The sequence below is a fragment of the Alosa sapidissima genome, chromosome 7 (genome assembly GCF_018492685.1).
Source record: "Alosa sapidissima isolate fAloSap1 chromosome 7, fAloSap1.pri, whole genome shotgun sequence".
In the NCBI taxonomy this organism is placed as follows: domain Eukaryota; kingdom Metazoa; phylum Chordata; class Actinopteri; order Clupeiformes; family Clupeidae; genus Alosa; species Alosa sapidissima.
Window position 1 is genome coordinate 6,897,361 of NC_055963.1, and position 27,325 is coordinate 6,924,685.

At 40.6% G+C, this 27,325-nt stretch overlaps 2 protein-coding genes across 7 annotated transcripts in view; both read right to left on the reverse strand.

Moving 5' to 3' along the window:
* Nucleotides 1-3,545: 3,545 nt before the first annotated feature.
* Nucleotides 3,546-22,561, reverse strand: LOC121714043. 6 transcript variants are annotated; one of them, XM_042099185.1, is made up of 16 exons: nt 22,420-22,541; nt 19,551-19,607; nt 19,076-19,257; nt 18,321-18,417; nt 17,578-17,616; nt 17,275-17,456; nt 15,950-16,040; nt 14,713-14,751; nt 14,367-14,389; nt 14,113-14,120; nt 10,805-10,836; nt 10,499-10,531; nt 10,286-10,318; nt 5,586-5,618; nt 4,062-4,146; nt 3,546-3,847 (listed from the first exon to the last, which is right to left on the reverse strand). In XM_042099185.1, the coding sequence occupies exons 2-15, from the start codon at nt 19,596-19,598 to the stop codon at nt 4,063-4,065; spliced, it is 924 nt and encodes a 307-aa protein (XP_041955119.1). In that variant the 5' UTR covers nt 19,599-19,607; nt 22,420-22,541; the 3' UTR covers nt 3,546-3,847; nt 4,062. The 6 variants fall into 6 exon arrangements, 5 of the variants coding, with proteins under 5 accessions (XP_041955119.1, XP_041955121.1, XP_041955120.1 ...); XM_042099187.1 differs by lacking the exons at nt 14,113-14,120; nt 14,367-14,389 and adding an exon at nt 19,803-19,900 and having other exon boundaries at nt 10,286-10,315; nt 10,805-10,834; nt 22,420-22,560; XM_042099186.1 differs by lacking the exons at nt 14,113-14,120; nt 14,367-14,389 and adding an exon at nt 19,803-19,900 and having other exon boundaries at nt 10,805-10,834; nt 22,420-22,560.
* Nucleotides 22,562-26,522: 3,961 nt separating this feature from the next.
* igfbp6b (insulin-like growth factor binding protein 6b) overlaps nt 26,523-27,325 on the reverse strand; it is a 3,767-nt gene continuing 2,964 nt past the window's right edge. Inside the window, exon 4 of the mRNA XM_042097237.1 lies at nt 26,523-27,325. This exon is cut by the window's right edge and continues 346 nt beyond it. The gene's annotated coding sequence lies outside the window, so the exon portion shown is untranslated.

Genomic DNA, 27,325 nt, shown 5'->3' on the forward strand with positions numbered 1-27,325 from the left:
ATATAAATGAGCTATAACAAACAATAAAGGACTTAATCACACACAAACTACTATTTTACTGACTACAAAAATAATAATTCTGTAGGAAGTTTAGAAGTTTAAAACCCAGAATTGACCAAAAGTGCACCAAATTCAACACAAATGACTCAATACACTTGGAGGAGGCCTGCATCCTTTCTTTTCCAGAGCCACTCTGTTTTCTAGATGTCAAGGAGGCTCTACCACCAACAAGTGATGCTGTTCAATGGCATATTAGAAAAGCACATTATCAAGCTCTAGTATGGAGGCAAGCACACATACCAAATCCAGTGTTACTACAAGTTAAATGGTTTTTACTTGTCGGTTGTTGCTGACGGTAGATGCAGTTCTGCATTAGGCTTATTCCCGCTATCTAAATTCATATGTACTGTAGGATATATTCTGAGTTGAAGGTTATCTGTGCAACTTGTTATTGTGATGAAATGCATTAAACACAACATGAGTGACTCACTATGTTAGCAATAAAAATATGGTGCTTTGATTAGAATTTCTGAGTTTATTACATGTTAACTGTAATCATGTTCCCATTAAATACATTAATAAATTATAGCATGGCTTCTTTAATGCTAAAACATGTATTTAGAGAACACTTTTATTTGGTTTTAGTGATTACATTTGAAATCAACCCAATTTAGGGGAAAATAAGCCAAAAAAAAATTCTATTTTATGTTAAAATGTTGATTATTCGGCTTAGAACTCAGAATTGAGCTTGGTAAACAAAATATTCAGAATCAGCACCCTCAAATTAGGCAAGAAGGGTGGTTTACCAACTTTTCCTCAAATTTGCCGTCAGAAGTTCTCTTCTGTGAAGCTGCTCCCCCTCTAAATAAGGCAGTGAAAGATATGAGTTATCTTACTTTAGGCCTGTACATTATTGTATAATGATAGCCAAGCCTTTGGTCATGGCATAGAAACAGCCATGGTTAAATGAATAAATGTGTTCCAATAACCATCATAGCATGTAACTGTTTTATGGACAGGCCTGAGCTTTTTCCCTTCAGATGACATGCATCTTACATATCTCTATTTCTGTATGGCTAACCATCCCATGGACATTGGTCAATAGATCTGGATCAGTGGCTTATTGGAATTTGAAAACACAAAGGAAACAAACTTCTACATAACCCCCAATTTATGTCCAAGAATAACAAAAGATCAACACACTAAACTATAGAGAAGCAGGGATTAGAACACTGTGCGAATCCATCAACACATTCTAGCGTAACATTCTGCAGCATTTTAGTTTTGCAGTTACCCTGGAAATACCTTACAAAACATCCATATGCCTGTCTACATCAATTATAGCCACAAACAGGACATGAGCAGACTCCTGCAAACAGTAAGGACAGCAGACAGAATCATTGGAGCTCTCCTGCCCACCCTCTAGGACCTCACAAACCAGGTAGGCAGAAAGGGAGTCCTCACACCCTAGACAATCTTTTCCAACTCATCCCCTCGGGCATATCCTGCATTGGCAAATTTGGGATTTGCTCTGCAAGTCTGTCTAGCCAAGAGGCCACTGAAGCCCATTTCCAATGTCCCTAAAACACGGGCATGCAAAGACAATAGCTACTTCGGCACGGACGTGTATTTCTTTGGAATCGAGTAAACTGCAGTTAAAACCTTTCACTGGTTTTGCACCGTTTACGACAGTGATCTTCAACCGGGGGTCTAAGTATAAGTACTCTTGATCCAGTGAGGGAAATTTGGTCTCTGCATTTATCCCAATCTGTGAATTAGTGAAGCACACACTAAACAGGAGCAGTGAGCTGCCTGATACAGCGGCGCTCGGGGAGCAGTGAGGGGTTAGGTGCCTTGCTCAAGGGCACTTCAGCTGTGGATGTAGGCATAGGAGAGCAGTGCTCAACCACCTTCCCTGCCCACATTTTTCCTACTGGTCAGGCTGCCCCTGCGTTTGCTTGCTTTTTTTTTTTTTTTTTTTTTAATAAGAAAAAGAAGTCTGCAAAATGATTTAATCTGTGACAACAGGGCTATACGTTAGGCTTACAACATTACACAGAAGCTGTGCAGACTCACCTTAATAATCCTACCGGTATTTAAAAACCTCAGAGCTAACGTTAACAGAAACATTAACATGAACTTACTGACAGATAACATTATAACATTACATTGGCAACATTGCCCAAAAAGTTGGAGTGTGTGTGTGACTGACACTTAGTTCCAAATATAAGATATGAATATCAGGGCTAAATCTGGAGCGGGGTGGGGCTCCATGCTCAGGGTCTCTCAGCCAAGGGGTCCTTGGGCTGAAAAAGGTTGAAACCCCTGGTTTATGAGATTGCTACACTTCTGAAACGATTTGGCAAGAGTTTAATTCACCAATTTCAGCTTAATTTCACTGCTAGTTATGCCCCTGCCGGAAGTTGTAATTCTATTAACCTTTTCCAGACCCACTCTCATAGGGCTGTAATGACACACCAAACTCAATTCGGTTTGTATCACGATTTTTGTCCCACGGTTCGATACATACCTCGATTTTTTGGGTGTGAGTGGGGGGTTAATAAAAAAAAACTAGACATTTTATTAAATAACATTTCAGAATAATATATATATTAGATATATTTAGAATATTGGGATATTTTAGAATTATTAAAACCTGTAAAACTGGACTGATTTTAACACTGAATATACAATATTATATGATATTAAAATGATGATATTAATATATAAACAACTAAGATCAAATTTGAAAACACTGAATTTCTGATGACAGCACACATTATGCAGATTACAGTTTCAGCTTTCAGCAGCTCTGGTTGAAGCCTGGAAATATTGTAAACAAAGGAGGCCTAGCCTAGTTGGCTAGCTTATCATAGTCTACTGGTTAGACTGTTCAGTTTCCCCACGTGTTGACATTTCAAAGTAATAGGCTACTATTTCTCCTTTATTTTTTGTGTCTGCTGCTGCAACATTTTGAAAAATTTTTTTTATACAGGTGATTATTTAGTGTTTTATTTTTAGTGCTTATAAACGGCCAGATTGTAAATACAGTAGGAAAGCAAAGAAGTATCATCTAAAGACCGTCTCAAAGGTAGTGCTGTAGGAGACGGCCTGATTCCACGCACCCTGCTCATGACAGGGTAGCACACAACGGCAGCATGCGTCTCCGCGGGTTGGAGGAAGATTCCTATTTAGTAGGTTATCTCAAATAGGAGAATAAAGTCATCTTTGCTCACACACTGTTAGTAATTGTAGTGTGATTACTGGTTACACTACTCAAAACTGACAAATGTAATGTGATTACAGTAACGCATTACTTTGTAACACGTTACACCCAACTCTGACTACCACACAACCCATTACTGTATGAAGAATGTTAGTCATTGTGGTGTGCTACCTGTAAATAACATGTACAGTACATTGTCATTGTTGTATATTATAATAGAGGGGGTATACTAAGTACGTAGCTTAGTAACTAAGCAACCTCCAAAAAGAAGAGCCTTAAGAAGGACAATGATGCATTACAACACATGACCACTCTCAAATACGTCCAAAGTCTTTAATAGCATTACATTTCACCAAGATGTGTGTGTGTGTGTGTAAGTGTGTTGGTACAAGTGTGTGTGTGTGTGTGTGTGTGTGTGTGTGCCTGCTTGTTAGTACAAAAGTGTGTGTGTGTATTCTGCATTAGTCAGCCATCTCTATTGGTGAAGTAGAGGCACATTCCAAGAGGAGCGAAAGCAGGAGACACGTGGGGCTTCAGTATCCACCCTGACCTGAGCCCTGACACTGTGTGCACAGGCAGCCATCCTTAACATCTAGGGAAGGGTAGTGATAGAGGGAGAGTCTGTGTGTGTGTGTGTGTGTGTATGTGTGAGTGAGAGAGTGAGAGAGAGAAAGAGAGAGAGAGAAAACAAAAGAGAAAATATGCATTTGTACAGAACCTAGAGAAAGAATGAATCAGAAAGGTGGGGAAAAGAATGACTGGACCTAACAGAACCTGATGCCCCCTTTATTGTGTTGTAAAGGATATAAAGTGGCTCCCAGGTTAACTTACTCACCCTATGTCCTCCGTGAGGTCCTAGAGCCAGTCTTCTTCCCAGAGACAGGCTTCTTCTGAGACGCACGACCTCCTCTGGTATTCTTCTATAAACCCATGATAAAACATTTAATACCGTTATACACCTTCCATAACCACCAGGGATCAATAGAAACTGCCCTGAACCATTCACAATGAGCCCCCCCGATTTCCAAACATGTTGGGACTCTGTGTAGAATGTAAATAAAAACAGAATGTGATGATCTGCAAATCATTATATTTAGTTGCAAAAAGAACATAGATCAAATGTTGAAACCGACAATTATGAAGAAAATACGTGTAGCGGTTGATTACTGTACTAACCCCTATTTCCCCTTTTTTAGGTATTTGATAAACTGGTACTTAAATTATGTATATTTGGTTGATCATTCTGGGTCAACTCCAGTCCACTTGGGAGCAATCGAGTGCTGCTAGGTTGCCACATGCACCAGATCAGGCAGGATAAGAGAAGGAATTGGGGAGCCTGGTTTGAATTCCATTGGCGGGGATCACATCAGCCAGCGGCAAGCGGCAGCAGCAAACGTAACACAACGCTCAGACCATAATAAGTTTTGTCTCGTTCCTAAGCAACACAAACGGTTTGTTCAATTAAATACGCTCGCGTTGCGCTTTGAAAGTTGAACTAAGTTTCAACTCAGCTTGTTCAACGCGTTGCCACCGTTCCGCTGCCGAACCATAGAGAACAGTAGGAAACCTGCCGCTGGCTAATGTGATCCCCGCCTTAAGGCATCGGGAGGGAGGTTTACGCAACAACGACCTTAACACCTATCTACTTGTTCTTAACTTTCATGTAAAGAAATCGGCTTCTGCTGGCTCAAGTTCCTCTAGACTTGAGGTCAGTAACATATGCTCAATTTGAATTTGATGCCAGCAACATGTCTCAAGGTTGGTACTTATGTCGCGTTCCAGAAAACTGGGAAGTCTGAAATTTCAATACGCCAACAAATACGCCAACAAAATATAGTAATCTAATGTCACACAATAATGGCGGCGTCCGTGGAGACACACACCGTGAATAGTAAAACATCTAAAACACTATATCCCCTCCTCTGATTCGTTTTTAGGCAAGGAGGCTGGACTGATGAGAGTCAAATTGCTTCTTCAAAAACCAAGCAAAAAACAACTTATTGTTGTCAGTCTTGTTCTTCGTTTATGTCCGACGTTGTTCACCTGAAACACTGAGGTCAGACCTTGTGAACAATAAGTGGGATACATCCAACCTCCCAGTTTTTTGGAAGAGGCATGTTTACCACTGTTTTTCATCACCTCTTCTCTTAAGAACAGCTTCTAAATATTTGAGAACTGACCAGTTGCTGGAGTTTTGAAAATGAGATGTCCTTTTCCTGCCTGACAAAAGTTTTCAGCTGCTCAACAAGCAGGAGGCTTTCTAATAGTGTTTTTTAGTGTTCCATAATGCATCAAAAGAGCCGTACTGCTGTAATATATGTGTGTGAGTGAGTGTTTGTGTGTCAGAGAGAGCACTCACCTTTTTTTCTTCTACCAACTCTTCTGAATCATCCTGCAGGTGAAAGAGGAAGACACATCACTCACTCACTCACACACCAATCACTTCCTACTATACACTGTCTATGATCGGATGTTGGGTCGACCCCATCCCATCTTGTGTTGCTGGCATCAAATTCAAAATGAGCGTTCATTTTTAATAAAACGCTACAATTTCTCAGTTTCCACATCGGCATATCTATATTTTTGCAACCAAATATGAGTTTAGGTGATTTGCAGATAATCACACACATTTTATAACAGTTTACAGGTTGGGACACTGAATTTACATTTTACACAGCCTCACAACTTTTTTGGAAATGGGGTTGTTACATGGGCGTCGGAGCCATTATACTTTTTATAATTGTTAGTTTGGACCCGATTAGCCACTCCGGGCCTGCATTCAAAACATTAAAGAAATTAATTTAACAGATATTGCAACTGCATGCAAGGTTAACTGGGCCTATATCATGAGGTTATTAAAGCTGGTTCCGAATTAGTCATTGAATCAGTAGTTTTACTTTGTTAGATAGAAGTATCTAACAATCTGTTAAAATGTACCAGAAACACTTACACATGTTCAAAAACACTCCCATGGGTTGTAAATTAATCAACCAACTGCAATGCATGTTACAAATATTCCTAGCCGACAAATTATATTATTTGAACAGATAAACAAAAAAGATAAACAAAAAAGGCATATCATTATTATCTGTGAGTTTCATCACAGTATGTTAAATAGGACCTGAGAAATTTACCACTGTCCGCATGTTAGGGACTGTTCGTTATTTATAAACGGGGCCACTGGAGGAAAATAGGGGAGGGTCAAGTCTTTTCATTCTTTGTTGAGGGGAGGGTCACCTAACTTTTTTTTGTCTAGGAGGGGGGGTCACCCATCTTTTGAATTAATGAAAACAGCAAAAAATCAAAGTGGCTTGTTTGATTGTTGATTTCTGTCGTTATATAACGTTCTCTTTCGTTCCATAGCTCTGTCAACATTGAACAATGAAAATAAGGAAGGGTTTCTCACGCAAAATACGGAAAATGTCAACATTCGTCCCCATTAACGTTGGAAGGGTTGGAGCAACAAAGTAGCCTACTTTATTCACGCCTAACAGCCTATATCCATTTGGTCAACTTTATCCAGCCCTAAAAAAGCTAAATTTAACTTTGGTTTACTTGTAGTTTAGCCTACCGTGTAGCCTAACTTTAAACAGTGCGCATGCTTAACATAAAGCATACCTGTGCTTCATTCATCCACACATCCAGCTCCTAACAAGCATTTTTACCAATTGACCTTGTTCCTGCCCATCTCTAGCTTTGCTGTCTCCATCCTTTCTGTTTTTGTTATTTGCAAAAATATATATATTAGGCTTTATTTATTGGTAACCAGCAACAAGTGCAATTTGTTAATCGCTGTCATTCTCTCTCCTGCCAACACAAATGTGTTACGTTCCAAGTACCAGTGCGTAATTCTGCTTCATAAAGTTAAACAAATACATTGGTCATATAAATAGCCAGTTTATGGTCTACAGTGTAGAGTTGGTAAGTTATGGTAGGCCAACTTGGAGTGAATATACAGGGGGAATTCTTTGTCTACTCGTAGCTGAGTAGCCTGGCAGGTGCGCACGTAGCCTACGGCCGAACACTGCAAGCGCCAATGAATCGTGCTCTCACGACAACCACGTCGTTAACTTAAATAGGCCTAGGTTAACATCACTCTGAGTTCGCATTCAAGCAAGCAAAACGATGATTTGAATACATCTGTTTCACTGTAAGGGCAAGGGGTAACAACAGGACAACACAGAGACAGGCCAGAATGCAGGAGTAATGTTATGTGAGTATTACAGTAATATGGGATATTCTGGGAAAATATTAAAATGGCAAGACAGCGGGGAAAAGTTTAAATGATAAACCCGGAAAAAGTTGGCATGTTAGGTATTTTTCGGTCTCTGTGATTATTATGACCGCCGCTAGCGAAACGGTCATATAGGGATCGTCAAAGTTTTTTTTTTTTTTTTTTTGAAGTTGAAGTATCCAATGACACCTTCATTTCAGTATGGCTGCTTTAGCAACACACCTTAAGCTACTGTGTAGTGGGTCATTTAGAAGTGGCTACTTCATTTGCGCTTTCCTTGACTCATGGAGCTGCGTGAATTTTATTACAACTTTTCGCCACGATATGGCAGTTTAAGTCCGCTTGATACTGTAAGGCGTAAGCCATTGGTTTCCAAAGGAGATTTTATTTGTGTCGCCAGCATAGCCTATTGACAATTTATGTTGTAAATAGGCCTACCTTATAAGCCTACCTGTAGCTTAGGGAAGCTAACAGCTTTCTATTAGGATCTAGTTTGTTAGTTACAGTTTTGTCATAACTCCCTGATGCATTTTTGCATTTAGAATAGCCAGAGCGTGGATATCTCAATCGTAAAATTAAACAATATCGGGTGCCTATGGACTAGGCTGGGTGAACCCTGCCTGATCTGCCCGCTATTTATTTTTTGATTTCTTAAAAGATTGAGCTTGGTCTGGTGAAAGCCAGACTAGCCATGGACCTCGTTACACAATGCAAGGGAACATGAATCAGCCTATATTTGCACGAACAATAACGGACAACAGCTCTTCAACTTTAGCCCGTTAAAATGTGTATGAACAGTCTAGCGACGCATTTCATCAAGGCCCATTTGGACATGTCAGTTATTTGCACCACTGGTTAGATGTAAAACAGCATTTCGTTTCAGACTACTGTTACTTAATTTGTGCATTAACAATAACGTTTCAGACTACTGTTACTTAATTTGTGCATTGACAATAAAGTATTACATGAACTAAAGATGACTAAAATCTTATGTAGAAGAAGAAACATTCACAAAAAATCCATCCATCCAAAAATGACCTTTGTTTTTGATAGCTGTTGAAAACGGCATGGAACTGACAGAGATGTTTTTGTTTATAAATAAATAAATAAATAAATAAATAACATTATGCCGATACCTTTTGCTTTTCCCAAATACAATGTAGCCTACTGGTGTAAGTGACCTTTCATCAATCCAGTTGCAATGGATGAACTGTGATGAACTGCCCTACTTGTGATTGTTTAGAGATTTTAAAGGTTTTATAACAATGCTACATCTTCTTTGGCTATTCTACAATCTATTTACCTTTTCAGCACCAGTAGGCTACTTTCTGTGCAGCCGCACACACACACTCAGGCATGCCAAACAAGCATACACAAAAGTTTCAAGAGTGGGGGATGAAGTAAAATATGGAGACAAATTGAAGTGTGATTTATTTTCACGGAACGGATGTACATCTAGTTTGTGAAATTGTGCAAACGGCCTTTTCAAGTCATTTGAGAAGGAAGGAGTGTAGCAAGCTCCCAAATTGACGTCTGAAATTGCTCGTCTGAGAAATTGAGTTTTGGATAATGTTCAGCTTCGGCAGCTTTACAATGACTGAGGAAGCCTAGAGACGAGTCCATAGCAACAAGTTCATGTGTTGAATTTGTTATTACCCAGTGTGCTTTGTTGAATGGTCTCAATGTTTTATTGTTTTATTTCATATGAATACTTACTAGAGGAGTAACTTATTTCAAGTAGGCTAATGCAGTTGCAGGAAGTGTGCATTTAGTTTCCATGCTTATTGTGTTTCCACAACAATGTTAGTGAGTAAATCTACTGAAATGGCCACCATCTTGGTGAAGTGTGATGTGTAAGATCACGGTAGCCAAAGTCGATGTTTCTTCATAGTGCTTAAAAGCGTGGGCGGAAGGTATCGATAATTAGCCGGGGAGGGTCATGTCTTTTGAAAAAACTACTGGAGGGTCGTTGAAAAATTTCTTGTATGCAGGGGAGGGTCATGCAACTTTTGATTGAAGCACTCAAAATCCCTCCGGTGGCCCCGTTTATAAATAACGAACAGTCCCTTAAAGGACCAGTATGTAGGAAATAATGGAAAATAAACTGTAACCATTCCAAAAATGATCACCATATGTTGTCAGAGAGTAAGGAAACAAGATGAATTGAAGTAGGCTAATGGCTTATTTGACAACATTACTCTAACCCGTAAAACCCATGAAAAAAAATGAGTTACGGGGCGGAATCTCTTCTAGAACAGCGTATTAATGATAGGCTGGCGTGTCCTCCTATTTGTGTTGCCAAATTAGCAAAGGCCAACTGTCAACTTGCTGTCAATTGTAGTCATGAACGCCTACGAGAGGCAAACGAAGAATATCAAGTCTGACGCAGAGCTGGCCATATTTCTCCACAACAGGTAGCCTAGGCTAAACTTCATCTGCATCGCTAAATTCAGATAAATATGTTACGTTGGTTAGAGAGGTATTTTTTGTTTTCACTGTTTCCGTAATGTGTAGCTGGGTCATGATTGGAGAAACGTTAAAGCAGCTGCAGGTCAACTAGCGTTAGCGAAGTCTTCATTACATCTGGCAACCCAGAAGAGGCTCGCGTCTGGTAGTCTTGAGAACGTTCACCAGTGTTTTGATTTTGGCCTACAGAACGTTCGGTAACAATCCTACAAATCGCACCTTTAAAACTGTACCCAGTCTCCCCATTTGGTGATTACAGGGATCAACAGGGCGAAGACAGAGACAGTGAGAAACCTCCGGTCAAAACGTAATTGCATCGTGAGTGTGTATGTGGAGAGAGAGAGAGATTGAGATCTTACCTCTGTTATTTCTAGATCTTCTGGTTCATCCTGCTGGTGAAATAAAGACAGACATATGATCGACAGCAGCGAGGGTAGAGGATCTATGGTCGATAGTGTGTGTGTGCATCTGTGTCTCTGTGTAGGACACTGAGAGAATGAGGGAGGGTGGGTGAGAGAATGAGGGAGGGAGGGTGAGAGAATGAGGGAGGGAGGGTGAGTGAGTGTGCTCACCTTTTTTTCTTCCACAATCTCTTCCGAGTCATCCTGCAGATGAAAGAGCAAGACACATCAATCACTCACACACCAATCACTTCCCACTATTTACCGTCTATGATGAACTTGTCTGGTCAGTGAATAACCGGATGGTAGGGTGCGTGATTGTGTTGCAGGGCAACTCAGGGAAAACAAACAACAGTCAGTCAATGTTGGAGCAACAGTTCTTAGTTAAATAATGGAAAATGGATGAACACACTTTTAAAGACAGATTGAGCTCGAGACTGACAGGCAAAGAGATTGAAAGAGAGAGAGAGATATTACCTTGTTTTTATCTACGTCTTCCGAGTCACCCTGCAAGTGATATAGGAAGACATGCATGTCATTCACAATCCACTGTTTTACTCTATGGCTAGACAATGCAGGTTAGTCCGACCATTTATTTGCTATTTACATTCATTTATCTAGCAGACACTTTTGTCCAAAGCGTTTTATTAAAAAAAATGAGGGAGCAATCAAGGTACAGTGTGAATAGTGCAACAGTAAGTACTGCCTTGAATAAGAGTAGAATGGCGTATCAGAGTCAAGTTAAATCAATTGATATAAATAAGAGGGATCGACAGGATGGAGAAGATCATATTGTAAGTGCAAGTTAAGTGTGTTAGGCTGTGAGTGGTGTTAGGAGAGGAGGTACTCTCGGAAGAGCTGGGTCTTCAAGAAGTTTCAGAAGATAGAGAGGGTCTCCCCTGCTAGTTTGGAGTGCTGTGAGCATGCCAGCAGCAGTGCCAGGCGGTGTTCTTTAGAGGAGCACAGCGTTCAGGTGGTAGCACATTATTTAGTATTTATGTGAATGTGGTTGCGGAGATCGCTTTGTGCATTAGTGATTTAAATTTGATGTGGAGGGCTACTGTAGTCAGTGGAGTAACGTGCTCTTTTGGGCAAAAGGACAGTTTGCCTTTCTCAGTGACCTTGCTCGATGGATACGCACAGGCTGACACTTCAGCAATAGCTTTACTGAAATTGAACATGGCTGATCTTGTGTTAATCTGATTGACATAGATATGGCGTAGACCACCCTCTAGATTTTAGCAAAGCGAAACAGGGGTGCGAATCATGCACACCTGATTGTTTGATCACTTGTAAGTAGTCAACTATCATACATTTTCAACCCCCCACCCAAGATCTTGTTGCTATTACATAAACTTATGATCAGCAAATGGCTCTCTTTCTCTTGCCACTCACAGAAACTAAGACGTTGTTTAATTTTACTTCAAATATGTTAGACTCCAATGTTTACTTATTTGAAATACCGTATTGGCCCAAATATAAGATGACCCTGAATATAAGACGACCCCCCTTTTCAGGACATTTTTTTTGGGAAAAGGATAAAATAGCCTAAATAGAAGCAGCTTTTTGTAGACCAAATTTTGTTTTATATAGATTTTTTTTTTTTTTTAATGCTGGTGATAACGCCATGAAATTCGCCTTCGACGCACGGATTACCCCCTTGGCCAAGCTTTAGCTGAATCAGTTGTTGACATGCTCACATTAAGACGATGGCACGTCGGCATCTGCACCTTTACTTTGTGAATATGTTTCGCCTGGTGCGAAAACATGAAAGTAGCCTACCTATCTGTCTCCGAGACATTGGTAATGGGAAACATTTGTAATGTTTGTATTCCAACTTTTGTCCTAAGACTTGAGAGAAAGTGGAATAGAACATTATGTCCAATATTCCAATATATGGTTTAATGTTCTGCATTATGTCCAATATTCCAATATGTGGTTTAATGTTCTGCATTTCTCATTAGTGGGTCACTTTGATACTAAAAGTATGATTCTAGGTAATGACTGTATGATATCTGTACTGTCCCTGTGTATATCTGTGTGTGACTGTATTTAGAGATAAGCGGGAATATTATGTCTTTGCAGTGTTTCACTGTTCTGCATGGCTGCGTCAGTAGCTATCTGCTCCGGATTGCCAGGTTGCCACTAATCAGAGTCTGATTCAGTGTAGTCCACGTGATATGGGATGACCAACGCCATCTCCTGTCAGCCTGGAAGGATACTTAAACCCTAACTATTTCCTTGTCTAGTTAGAGCAGCTGATGGATCTTTAGGTGAAGTTATGCTGTCTCTCCCTTGATGCGCATCATTGTAAATAAACTCTGTTCCTGATTTTTCATGCTATTGGTCTGACTGGGTCTCTATTAAATCTATGGTATCAAAATTGCCATCAGACTCTACATACACGTTTCGACTTTTAATACAACATATAGGCTAAGCATCAGCCTTTGAGCGAGCCCCCTCTGTCTGTTTTGATGCTCATATTATTACAAATAGGCCTAGCTGAAACGGCCAAAGACCCAAACAGCTTCCAGGCATCTGCATTAGCCTAGAGTATAAGGCTGAACCTGTGAATGGGCCACAGCTGTAAGAAGTTGGTTCGTCCGTGTTCCGAAGCCGGCAAAGTTACATTCTTTTGAGTGGCAGCAAAGGCAGCCAATCAGCGTCAAGTGCTTGCATTTCGTAATACGGTTGCCAGTTAAGCCCGAAAGGACGCCAAATAGGTGCAAAACCACGCTTTGAAAATCCCCCTACCTAACATAGCTTTCTGAGAGAGGTTTTTCGGAAGCTTCTAAGGCATTCAGACCCAACCAAAATGGTGTCGTCTATATGTCACATCACAGAACAAGGATAAATACCCTGTTCAATCATTCTATGTCACCTTTAAAGTATCTCGTAGGACTTCCGTGAAGTAGGCCCTCCATATGCCATGCACCAACACCCCCCAACCACAGACATACATACATACCACATCCAAATTTAACAATTGTATAGGACACTGAGGCTAGGGTCACACCTAAAGCACAATTCAGAGTTTTTGCTCAAATACGATTTTTTTTGTGTGTATGTGGCTGTTCATATTGTTCTAAGCCAGTGGTTCTCAAACTTTTTCTGTCATTCCCCAAATGTAGGCTTGTTAAGGGGAACTTTCAAGCTCCACCTGACCCCATCAACCCAGCAAAATGGTAACGTTAAAATATTTTTTTCCACATCTTGGTTCCACATTAGCCTACATTTCCTGTCTCAGTCCGCTGGATCAGATGTTCTTTTAATTCATATGTCGGTCTGTTTATGACTCTTATGTTTGTGTGTGGCTATTTTGTTTTGAATCTATGATCTTCCTTGTCAAAAACGAAAGGCATTATTAAAGATAGGCACAAAAGAACAAATTTCCTCCTGTTCTTCGCCCCACCTGTCATGTCTCTATTCCCCACTAGTGGGACCCGCCCCACACTTTTCTAAGCACCACTGTTCTAAGCATGTTTCGCGGTTTCTAAGCTAAAACATTTTTTGTCACATACAGCAAACATCTCCTCATAATCCGCTAGCTGCCTGTCCCCTGAATACACTATAAAAAAAAATGTAGACAGCCCAGGCTCCAAAAACGGCAACAAAAACAGCCTGGTGCAGCCTGGACTATCAAACTCCTATCCCAGTGTTGACTGGTGACAGTCTTGAACTGATGACCAGCATACGCAAAACAACAACAAACTAACCCACACACAACCAGCACGCAACCAGCCCAACTGACCGACTGCTTTCATAGCTCAATTCCAGACCTGTGTCTGATTTTGACCACATATTGGAAGTGGTCCAAATCAGAATTGAAAAAGTCCGATTTCACGTGACTGTGGCTGGTCACACTGTTTTTACAACATCAGATATGTGTCACATTAAGTGAAAAAAAAAATATATATAAAATCCGATTAGGCCTGGTAGTGTGACCCTAGCCAGATAGAGAAAGTGGGAGTGAGAGAGAGAAAGAGAGAGAAAGAGTGGGAAAGAAGAGGAGGGCGGTGGAGGAGAGACCTCCGTCACCTCATCATGCTCTTCCAAGTCACTCTACAGGTGATATAGGAAAGCATGTCTCTTGCTACATTAAACCTTAAATTAAGGACATACCAGTCTACCCAGGAAGAATACAATGTTAAAATCAGACACTGTATCAGGGTTTCCCCTAGGACTTCAGAGGACCTAGGTGCTCTCAACTACATACCGGTGGCCAGCTTAGCTACCCTTTTGATATCAAGCCACCTCTTGCTGCTTTTGATTGTTGAAATGCCTTAAAACATAATGTGTGAGTGTGTATCCTTGGGAAAAGTATTTTGGTAAAAGTTCTAATGCTGATGTTGTGCGTGTGTTTGTGGAGGGGTGGGAAGGCTCACCTCTGTTTTTTCTGCACAGTTTTCCGAGTCACCTTCCTCCTGTTTGGGAGAAAACATATTACAGTCAATTTCAATACTGATTTGTTAATGGTAGAGAGAGAATAAGATATCAAGATAGAAACATTTCACCTCCATGTCTACAGAACAGTATGAGGCAGACAGATAGAGACGTTTCATTGTGTGTGTGTGTGTCAGAGATGTATGGATGTAGGTTATATCCACTTCAGATAATACGGAGGTCAAGTGGGCCAAGTAAAAAAAAAAATAACATTCTGGTTGGGTCACAGGTCACTGAAATAAATCATTAAAGGGGTGGTTCAGGATTTTGGACATAGGACCTCATTTCCAAGTTAGCAAGTGTGATATTTATCAGTGGAGACCGTTTTCAACACGTTTCATCCAGTCCTAGTTGCAGAGTTGCAGAGTTGCAGGTGCTAGGCTAGCGTAAGTCATTAGTACGCGTTAGCCTGCCACTAAAAACCATCTGACCCACTCCACAGTACACCCGAGGCAAATAAATTATAACGCCAGACTATCAGTGTAAATGTCTGGGTACACAGTGGCAAGGTCCTTGTTTAAGTAGCATGGAGGCAAAACATTTCAAAAGGGAGAATTAAAAAAAGAAGGACAGAAAAGTGCTATGTGGTAACTTTTAGTTATGTAGGCTTGTTTATCAGACCAAGTCAAGAATCAAGTGCTGGGTATGTAATATGTAACTGAAGTGCTGTATATTGTAAGTGAAAGAGTCACTGCTGTATATACAGCTCTGAAAAAAATTAAGAGACCACTGGAAATTTGAATATGACCGTCAACGCATTCGAATGATACTCAGCAGGATGACATGAGAAAAAAAAATTTGCAGTGGTCTCTTCATTTTTTCCACAGATGTATGTACATATTGTATATTTCTTATGTTCATTACTCATTTGTATCTGTTGTCTATAAATTCTCTAGATTTAGAGTTGAATGGAAGACTTTCCTCTGCTCCTCTGCTTACTCTCAGATGGGACTCTTTGTCTATAGATGCTAGGTGTGCAGGAATGGGGGGGCTTTCACACCATCCTATTGCCACTTATAGCTGCTCCAAGTACTCAGAAAGTATTCTATTAGCATAACATGGTGGGTGATTTTATTTTAGCAGCGGGTTCGGGTGAAATTAGAGCAAATCCACTCATCTCTAGTGAGTGTGTGTGTGTGTGTGTGTGTGTGTGTGTCTGTGTGTCCATGGACTTATCACCTCCATTTCTGCAGGACAGGCCTCTCTCAGGCGCATGAGCGGAGAGTCCTCCTTCAGCTGCATACCCCAGTAGTGATACTCTGAGTTCCCCCTAAGTACAAACAAACAAACACACACACATACATACTTTTAGCTCCTCACACATAAACTCACAACTGACAACCATCACACACCTTAAACTCCAGACTCGCACACTGACAGAGCCATCACCACAGTTAACAAAAATAAATCATGATTGTCAATCTGTCTCCTACTCCATCACCTACTCTTGCAACTTTTATGTATGTAAATAAGTGTGTGCATAGTGTGTTTGTTTTTGTGTATATGTGTGCTTCTCTCTGTGTGTGCGTGTGTTCGCTTGTGAGTGTGTGTGTATGCGAGTGCCTGCTTGCCTGCATGCGTGTGTGTTTTTATGAGTGTGTGCATGTGTGTTTGTGGGTGTGTTTATGTGTGTGTGTGTGCCTGCACGCGTGTATGTGTGTGTGCATGAGTTTATGATATGTGTGTGTGTGCGTGTGTCTGTCCGTGCCGTGCATATGCGTGTGTGCATGTGTACTGTGTGTGTGTGGGGGGGGGGGGGGGGCGCGTGTGTCTTTATGTGTGTGTGCGTCTGTTTGCGCGTGCATGCGTGTGTGTTTTTATGAGTGTGTGCATGTGTGTTTGTGGGTGTGTTTATGTGTGTGTGTGCCTGCACGCGTGTATGTGTGTGTGCATGAGTTTATGATATGTGTGTGTGTGCGTGTCTCTGTCCGTGCCGTGCATATGCGTGTGTGCATGTGTACTGTGTGTGTGGGGGGGGCGCGTGTGTCTTTATGTGTGTGTGCGTCTGTTTGCGCGTGCATGCGTGTGTGTGTTTGTATGTATGTGTGCGTGCGTGTGAGTGCCTGTGTGTACTGTATGTGTGTGTGTAGCTGATATGGCCCCCCATGAACGGATTCCACGAAACTTGGCATGTATTCAGAGGGTGTCATAATGATCATACACTTCAAATTTCAACATGTCAGCCAAAGATACCAGCAATTACAATGCCTCGTTTTTGCTAATTCATTTTTAACTAGGTGGCGCTATACCTTAAATGAGTGGATATGGGATGGGTGGACATGGTCCCTTGAGACCAACATACAAAAAAAAGTTGGTCATCCTAGGCCCTACGGTTCTCAAGATTTTCACAGATTGGGATAAATGCAGAGACCAAATTTCCCTCACGGACTCAAAAGAGTATATATACTTATACTTGTATGTCAGTGATCAGGGACATCTATCTGAGTGTGTCAGAGAGTGTGTGTGTCTGTGTTTTTATGTGTATGTCCATGTCCGTGTGAGACCTTGTTCCGAGGCGACGGGTCATAATTTCAGGGAAGACGGAGCTGATGAGTTTGCCGAGGGCCGAAGAGGAGATTGGATCCAGGTTGCACTCATGGCAATGCCACAAGAGCTGGTCATAAACCGCACTGCGTGGCATACTCATCCCTGCAGCCACCACATAGTTATCATTCAGCCACTGCCGCTAACACATACACACACAGCATAATCAGAGAGAAACAGAGAACTGAGTAAGTGAGTGAGTGAGTGAGTGAGTGAGTGAGTGAGTATTTTGAATGGTGTTAGGCATGTGTGTGATGTGTTACCCAGCCTGCGTGGGTCTTCACCACAAGTTTGCCCTTGGCCTGGAGCAGAGACAGGAGAAGAAGCTCAGTTAGTTTAGTGTAAGCTCAGAGTTCCAAGGGCTGCATAGGTCTGGGGCTACATTCATAGACTGTATGCGTCAGTGGTGTGACTAGGCTGTCCCACTTCAAAGACCCCTGCAAAGATAGCTGACGCATGCAGCCTTCTTTTGTATGGTCATGAAGGATCCAACAGATGAATCCTCAGCAAACCCACATATCCAAAGTTTCATTGCATGCAGGTAACGATTATAGGGAATGTTCGATCTCAAAATGTTTTGCACCGTTTTGCTATAATTTTGGATTACTTGAAACAGTGTGTATAATTTCTTCCAACTAACTGAAGTACATTTTCTCTCTATTGGGTGTGTTGTGTCAGGATGTCATCCTATCAGCAATAACATGTAGGAAACCTGCTGCATTAAAAGGTAATATGCACAATGGATCCAACTAGCCAAAAGGAATTTGCAGATGCAAGATAAGAAAGAAACACATGTTTTGTAGGTAAACAACAAATTCAAGTAAACAGAACAAGTAAATCCCGGGAAAGAGAGAACAGGAAAGAACAGCTACAAGACAGACAGAGTATAAGTAGAGAGCAGGAAGCAGAAATAGACAGCAGAAAAAGAGCAGAAAGCTAGCAGGAAGCAGAAATAGACAGCAGAAAAAGAGCAAAAAAGATACCAGGAAGCAGAAAGGGAAGCTACCTTTGTTTCAGTGGTGGAGTCTCCAGCATTCTCCTGCTGGTTCAGAGGGGATCTCCTCTTCAAACGCATCCCTGTGTAGTGATACTCCGAATTCCCCCTGAGAAGACACACACGAACGATCACACACACACACGCGCACATTGTCATATCGTGAGATCTTGTGCGGTCACACTACTAGTAACATCATTATACTCTGATCCAAAATGTATTTTCATTTTTGATCAAGGATATAGCCTTTATTTTCATGTATTTTCAGTTTTAATGCATGATTGGATTAAATTCATTGAGGCATCCTGAGTTTTCATATTATTCCCATTTTATTCCTGAGTTAAGGCCTGTTTTACTGGAGGTTATATTCCTCATTTTGGAAGAAAATGTCACTCTAACATCTTCAGTAATGACCTGCAGGCTGCCCACTCTCCCCACTCTTATACATGCCCGCAAATGAGTTTGTCATAGCTCTGACATTACTACTAGGGCTGTGCTCCTTGGGGAGCGGCTACTAGGAGCGACAGTGAGGAGCTGCGACCGCACACCCCAGGTTGCTGAAGGGCGCAGCACAGAAGTTCTATGAAAAACATATACAAATATTTTTAAGATCACAGCTACTCAGTCTGGCCCAGAAAACATTACTGGTCCACCAGGTATTTTCCTGATTCTCCCAAATACTATTCTGCTATTGTGTGCGGGCACGTGTCTGTGTGTGTTTGCAGCGGGCACGTGTCTGTGTGTGTTTGCAGCGTGGCCATCCTGACCTGGGACCCAGTCGTCTCATGTTGAGCTTCATGAAGGTGGAGTGGACAACGATCCCCAGCAAGGCGGAGCTCATGGGCTTCAGCTTTTCCTCCTTGCAGTGCTGCACGTACTGCTCATACAGAACCCTGCGGGCCACGTTATGGCCCTCAGATGCCTCATAGTGCTCCTTCAGCCACTGCCGCTAACGCACGCACACACACACACACACGCACGCACGCACGCACGCACGCACGCACACACACAACGTATGTGGTCATGATGGGAAGTTTATGAGCCAAGAAAGGAGAATGTTTGAAGTTTATGCATCCTTAGTTTGCGTGTTTCCTGTTTTCCTGGCAGTTTGAATACAATGCATTTTAATAAAACAATAGAAAGTTCTATCTATCAAACAATTTTCCTCTAGCTATTGATGAACTGTTTGTGTGTGATGATGTGTGTGTGTGTGTGTGTGTGTGTAAAACTGCTGTGCCTTACCCCCAAAATGAAATACTCCTTCTTGTCATGTACTGATTCATTTTTCATGACTGGACCCTGATGAGACAACAGGCAATTCCATGTTACAGGAGCGGAGCAAAGGTTTTGTCTTAAAGAGGCCAGAAATGTTTAGGGGCCCCTTATTGTTACCTTTTTTACAATGAGATGTATTGACTATTGAAATTCAAAGATTCAATTCAGATTTAAACACAGATTCACCTGATGTACGTATCACCCTTACGTATAGCTTACCTCACAATTAATTTGAATAGGAAAGTAGCTGTCCGAAATAACTGCCCGAAGCGCGTTACCAAGATGGCCCCAAAATCTGACAGGAAATGATACAATCCCTGTGATGGGCAAAACATTTATTTTTTTAAGAACAGTTTCTGAAAGAGAACTGTAAAGTTCCAAGTTGCAGATAGCGTCTGCCCAGAAAAGACATGATTTAGAAAGTGAACGTCAACGATACATTTGAGCAGAACATTTGAGGGACAGTGTGCCCAAAACTAAGAGTTGCTAACGATTTACTTCATAAAGGCAGTTCTTTTTTGTAAGGGATATGACTAAAAATGTTTGAACCCCTAAAAGCATCGCAAACAACAGAGTCCCCCCAAGCCTGGGTGAACCCAGACGATGCTGATAGGAAATGTGATGGGATTTTGGAAAACCCATCACATGGTGAAATTTCACCAACTTAAGATTCTGATACCATCCTAGCCAGGATGTTGCTAGGATGGTTGGTGAAATTTCACCAGAAAGGGTTGAAACGGAGCAAAAATCAAGGATTTTTTTATTTCATCATGTGATGGGTTTTCCCAGATCCCTTAACAAAGCTGAATTTTCTCTGCAGGTCCGTCTGTAAAGGAGCCCAGCAGCCCAGTTGAATCTGAGGTATGCATTCGTGATATCCCAGATACACTTGGACGGATTATGAACTTTCGGGCCCCTGGGCCCACATGTATTAAGGGCCCCCCACTAATTGTCGCATATGTGGGAGGTGGGGTTTGGGGGTCCTCCCCCAGAATTTTTTTGATGTGATTTCCTGTATTCTGGTTAGGGATGTAACGGTATGAAAATTTAACCTCACGGTTATAGTGACCAAAATTATTACGGTTTACGGTATTATCACGGTATTTCTAAAAGTGTGTTCAATATGTTCAGAAAGCACTGATAGGCTTACACAAGCTGAACTAGTTCCAAAAAGTGTCCCGTTCACTTTTTTCTTGGTCATGTTTAATGGGTTATGTGCTTATAGCTTAATTTACCCTATCATAACTTGGAGTTTGCTATTTCTGTTATTTGGATCCAATGAGTGAGACCAAAGTAAGCGTTCAAAATAAAACTTTAGGCTACTGTATTCTCCTGATAACGTGAGTGGAATTGATTTAATGTGGACGCGAACATAAAGAGACACAGTGTGGCTACATGATACAGTGCACATTTTGCGGTGAAAATGTTCCGCCTTTTAAAATCAGGTGTAGCCTAATCCGAATCATAGTTCAAACCATCAATTAGACTCATTAGAATCAAACAGAATCAGTAGTGTACCAATTTTGTTTCATTGTACCAGGCCTACTGTATGTCAAAAGCAAGCTCGGATGAAGCTGGGAAGGATTAAACACACGGTTTCCACACCGTGGTAATCAACCGTGATAATTATGATATTTGAAAAGAAAACGGTAACTGTTATCGTCAACATTTTTATCGCGGTTTACCATTATACCGGTAATCTAACATCCCTAATTCTGGTGCATTTTGGGGATGGCCAATACTAAATTCAATTAGATTCATAGCCTACATCCTGATTTGTTGATATTAAGGCAATGATTCCATGCAAAGGCTTGGGCTTCAGGGCCCCCTGACCCCTTGGGCCCCTGGGCCCGGTAGGCCCGTGCAGTAATCCATCCCTGCAGATACAATAAAAAAAAATAAGTTCTAGCTAGAGCTTTAGCTCAACTCGCACAAAACCTGTTTTGTACTACAAATAACAACATCGCGATGAAAATTATACATTTGTGACTCACGTACATTGGAAATGATAAACATATGACTCTGGGGCGCGTTTCCCAAAACCATAACTAATTTTCCATTGGCAACCAACTAACTTGCTAACAGGCTAGCAACTATGGTTTTGGGAATCGCGCCCCTGAGTAGTAAACCATTTTCTATCACGGTTCTTTCAGGGATGTTGTAGAAGGTATAGTAGGCCTAGACGGTGCAAACATGATCTCTGATTCTAACCAAAGATTCTAGAGATCTAGATCTAATATCTTTGGTTCGAACGTCATGCATTTTCAGTATCGCCTATTTTCTCCAAAGGTGTTTCTTCGTTCGTTACATCCGTTGCCTAGCAACTGTGGAAAATAGCTCCTGGTTGCAGCGGAAAGGATAGATGTTAGCCGCCTCAACGAATTATCCTCAATAAACCTGAAAATGAAACCAGCTGCTGTTTTTGCATTGGAACAAATCATTTAGATGCTGGTTGTTGACGTTTACATTCGCTTGCTGAATCGAACGTACTCTCCCAATAAGCTAAGGGGACAACGTTAAATTAGCTAACGTTGGCCGACTCGTACAACATATCGATACAAAGTACACAATATAACGTAAGTCACTAACGTTTACGTTAAATGGGGTTTAAAACGACTCGCGTCATAGAGCTAGCTATATGTTGTTGTTACATTGTTATTAATAACGTTAACGTGAAGTTGTTGTTAACATTACTTTCACAACAAAGTCATGGGGTGCTAACTTCATTGTGACTGAACAGAACAGAGAGAACAAAAAGCAAGTGAACGAAAAGATAGCTTATTTATGGAAACGTTACTGTGTAGATGCTAGTTAGCACTTGTCCATTCTCACTTACTTATATGAATGATATCCTACACTCCCGCCAGGAAAAACTGGACTGTACAGTCACCGCTGCGCTGCCACTGGGTTCTCTACAGAAAGATCACAGCTCCGGTTCGCCTCGTGCAAGCGTTCGGAAAGAAGAGAGAAAGTGAAAACCTGCCCCGCCCCCTGGTGGTTTCGTTCCTATCGGAGAACTGTTCACATGTAAAATCCTATGGTAAAATCCCATAGACCGAGTTTTCACAAATATTATCAGCAAACTTATCGAACAAAAATATTTTCACAGTGCATATGATGATCTAGTATTTCTGAAAATGAAAAGTCATATTTTTAAAATGAAATTTCTCTTTTCGTTTCATTAAACGGACTACAACTTGTCAGGCTTTACTCACCATAGGCCTACCACATTCAGGGCCTCACATTACAACAAAACATTTAAAAAACAATTCAAATTTGGGCTAAAAATAAAGTGTGATCATTAGGATCAATACACATTACCTCAACGCATATCATTTGGAAGTCATTCCACTAACTTTTGGATGTGAACTGAGATTTTTTTTTTATAGGCCTATGTCTCTATGGAGAATCCTATTAATTTTACTCAGTGTCAGGAATGAAATCAGTAGGGGGTGTGCAACTCTGGGTCCGGAAGTCAAAATCACATTAAAGGTGCTCTAAGCGATGCACGCGTTTTTCAGGCTAAAACATTTTATGTCACTTACATCACCTAACCAACTGCTAGCTGTCTGTGTCCTGAATACACTAAAAAAACACGATCTCTGTGGACAGCCCAGGTTCCAAAAACAGCAACAAAAACAACCTGGGCAAACCTAGCCCATAAAAACATAACAAACTGTTCCAGAAAATCACAGACGAGATGCGTGTTTAGGAGAGTTTCAATTGCACGGGAGCAGCACGGGAGGGAGGAAGTAGCGAACTAGCTCTCTGTTTTGTTTGAAAGTCAATAGAAGTGACGTTACCCAGCATCGCTTAGAGCACCTTTAATTATCTACATTAAGAATTTAACTAAGCAGAGACCTTTTAAAGATGCAGTCAGCGATGGAAGTTGTGTTTGTTTATGTTTATGTTTATGTTTGTATTTGAATTATTTTCAAGATCCTGCCCTCTCCCCCAACAAAAGCCGCCTTAAGGGGCTATCACATTGTACATGGCGCTTTGCTTTGCTTTGCTCAGCGCAACTGCAGACCAGTTATTGGCATGCCGTGTGTAATTTGACAGTCCCTTAACGGGAAATCCTGCCCTGTAAGTAACCAATTGCATTGTTGGAAATGGCATGATTTATTTGTCCGAAATAGACCTTTTTCATAACAGCCATCTTGACAAGAAATATAGGACAAGCACAGTTGTCACTAATAACTGCCCAGAGACGTTACTAAGATGGCCGCCGAGTGGGAAGACTTGGCTGTATACTTCCCACTCGGCCATAATATCGTAACCTTCCAAGGTAGACTTAAAGGGGAACTCCTGCCATTTTTTGGCATAGAGTTCTGTTGCTTGAGGTCACTGAGTACTGTTGGTAGGGGAAAAAAGAAAAAAGAAATCAGTGCTACCTATCTTGAGTAATGCTGCTAGTGGTTAGTGCAGCTAAACAACTTAAAAAATTAGGGGCATGACTTAAACTGTGCCTTTGTGCCTCTTAACAGACTCAAAATGTCATTACAAGTGCTGTGCAACATGTACAGGGTCCTTATGTGACCACTATGCTTGTGCACAATGCTTGAACACAAAGTAAGGCAATGTGCTGCCTTTAGAAGCAGTCCTGTAACCTCTCTGTACACTTTCAAAGTTTAGAATACATTGATCTGTAGGGACCTTCACACTGCCACCGAAGTAAATGGCTATTTTGAACCTTGTCAGTGGTTTGAAGATATTAGGAGCAGAATATAACAGAAGATGCTGTTACAACACAGTTAAAGCTGCAGTTGGCAAGTCTGACAGATTGAGGGGATTTAGCGAAAATTTTGAATGTTTACAACTCTCATGCCCCTCCCCCACTACCACCGAGCACCCTTTCATCGAGTTTGTGCTCGTCAGTGCGCACCAGACTGCACCAGTCTGTGATTGACAATCAGATCTCACACAGCCCTGCTCTGATTGGACCAGAAGAACCGGGAGCTGTGGATTTTTGCAAAACAAATAGGCTCTAGTGGGAGGTAGAAGTGCAGTTTTTTTTTCTAAAACTGGCTGATTTATGTTGTTCTGTCAGAGCATAGTGTCGTTTCAGTGAATATGATCAAAAAAATCTTGCCAACTGCAGCTTTAATGCTCCACCGGAAACAAAGTGGCCTCATTGAGAGCCTTTTGTGCAAGTAGCCCAACCTTGTGAGGGACCAGGCAGCAAGGCAATGGGGATGCAGGCATAAAGTGTCAAAACATAAACAAAACATTAAAACGCGATCAGAAATCAGAACTAAATCATAACAAAATCTTCAACTAATTTTAAAGAGATAGTTTTAGGCCTAGAGCTGCAACATAACTCAAATCAAATCAAAAGATAATATTGACTCAGAACTGAAATCAAAAGATAATATTGACTCACAAACAGAACTGAACTGACCTAACACAATGACACACTGGGGGTAGATTATACCAGCTGATCAGACCTAGACACACAAAAGAAGGACTATAACATTTACAAGAAGACAAACATGAAGACAAAGGCCATTTCTAGGCTTTACCCCTGGCATTGCACTGTGCCTACTTCAGAGGGCACTGTTCCCACCTATTTTGGCCTACCATCAAATGCTTGACCTCTTTAGAAAGCTCAGACCCTGTACTGTAGTGTAGTTGGATGTAGTAGTAGTGGATGTTATTTGAAGCTGGTTTGATGTTTGATCATATGGACTATGGCCTCCATAGGACGTGCAATGTTGTAACACCATACCATAACCCTTCACTTCAGTAAGGATAACAGTAACACTAATGTGTGTTACTGCCAATACGATGTAGGCTATGGATGTGTTGCAATATTTGTTTTCCTGAAGAGAAAGAAAATTATTAATCCTCTTCCTTTTGATTGTCATCATATGTAAGAAAATAGGCATCACAAGGAAATGAAGGATTTGCTGAAGTGAACACCACAGTGTATGTTATTTCCAGCAGACCTTTAGGATTTTTTATTGTCTTGATGTGCCTCACAAACTTCAAGCCACAGCTTAAAATCCCCTAGTCCATTCTGCTGCGCTAATATGCTAAGTGGACTGGTTGTGGTCGTATCAATACTTCTCTGTGACAATTTGTAAAAAGGATCTTTGTGATATTGGGTTGAAAGGTTTGGAAGTACTTTCCCCCCAATGACGGCTTGTTATGCTGTAAGCATACTCCACAAGCAGAGCAAAAATGACCCAGAAGCAGTGGGCACTCCTTTGTCATGAACACTGAAGGTGATGCTCTAGCAGAGGGGCAGAGCTTGTCTAGTGTCTACACATAGAAGTTGATTTCTGGCACTTTTTAAGATGGGCAATCATGAAATGTTCTGTTGAGCTAATATTGTAGAATGACAGTAAACTTTATGGAGGTGATAAATCATGACTTGAGTGAGTGTCAGGGCAAAAGTTTGTCTGTTTGACCATTTAAGAATATTCATATTCAATATTCAATAATATTTAAGCATACATAAATCAAAGGAAAATGTATTCATGCATTTTCTACGGAGATACATAAAGAAAAAAAAAAGAGCACTGTTTATATCTTGCTTCCAGTGCTAACAACATACTGTAGGCTAGGAGCAAAAGTGAAAACAAGTTTGGCACTCATATGTTCCTCACAAAAATGTGTTCCTGTGCCAAAGTAATCAGAATGATCACATGCAGCATAATCTTTGATTTTAATTAATGGATTTTAAACTCACATTCTGCAGTGTCAGATATACAGGATTTTAGTACTGACAAAACAAAACGGAGACAGGTTGTTTTATTTATTAATTTATGTATTTATTTTTCCATTTTACTCATGTCTTTAGCTAATTGAATTGTAAATTTACAATTTAGAATTGTAAATTCTTGACAAGCCGTCTTGTCAACAAATACAGATACCACATTAATCAGTGTGAAAAATGTGTAATCACACTTTTTGTGCACTTGCATTTTTTTTAACTTTATTTATTCGGGAATGATTGATAATAACATTAAAGAAACTTCATTAAAACAGTACTTTTCAAACGCAAACATTGTAATACATTCTGATATTATGGTCCACACATATTATATAACATTAAAATGAAATTTAAAACAAAAGAGAAAGAAACATGTACAGCAGTTGAATATCTGTGTATTGTGGTTGTATTTCTGCTCCATGAGTGTGCCTTTGGGGCATAACACATTTCAGTAAATGAAATAAAATAGCTTTTGTCATGTCAAGGAAATAAAACTGCCGACAATATAAAAATACATGGCACTGTATTTAAATAAAACAAAATTTTATATATATATAAAATATTATATTGAAGTGTATAAAAATATGCTTAACATCTCAGAAAGGGTAACAGCCATTAGCAATCTTGTACTTGCCAGTTCAAATACACAGTCAACCACAAAACCATACTTATGTACAAACAATCCACTGTTGTAGCAGTCAGAATGCAACCCAAATTATGTGTACATATACAAGCATCTTTACATTTTGATTATACGGTAACATGAAGAATTCAAATATATGCAAATCTGAATGGAAATGTCATTGTACTTCAGAATAAATTAAATGATGTTTGATCATTTTAAGTGTATATACTCTAATCAGTGTATCTCTTAGGAGTGGGAGAGAGGATGGTGGGGAGACAGGTTTGTTTTATTGTTGTATCAACTCCATTATCATCATTAATCATTATCAACTCTGCTTGCTTAACAGTATTTTAGTCTATGAGAAATGACCAAACACGAGGCAGTATTCTTTCCCAAGGA

What these genes read in the sequence shown, in the direction of transcription:
- LOC121714043 (XM_042099185.1), bottom strand. Translation starts at nt 19,598, where the DNA reads ATGAAAAATGAATCAGTACATGACAAGAAGGAGTATTTCATTTTGGGG. An exon ending in AGGAGTATTTCATTTTGGGG is followed by an intron (nt 19,258 to 19,550) that starts GTAAGGCACAGC and finishes TGCGTGCGTTAG; the next exon opens with CGGCAGTGGCTGAAGGAGCA. An exon ending in AAGACGTAGATAAAAACAAG is followed by an intron (nt 10,532 to 10,804) that starts GTAATATCTCTC and finishes TTTCATCTGCAG; the next exon opens with GATGACTCGGAAGAGATTGT.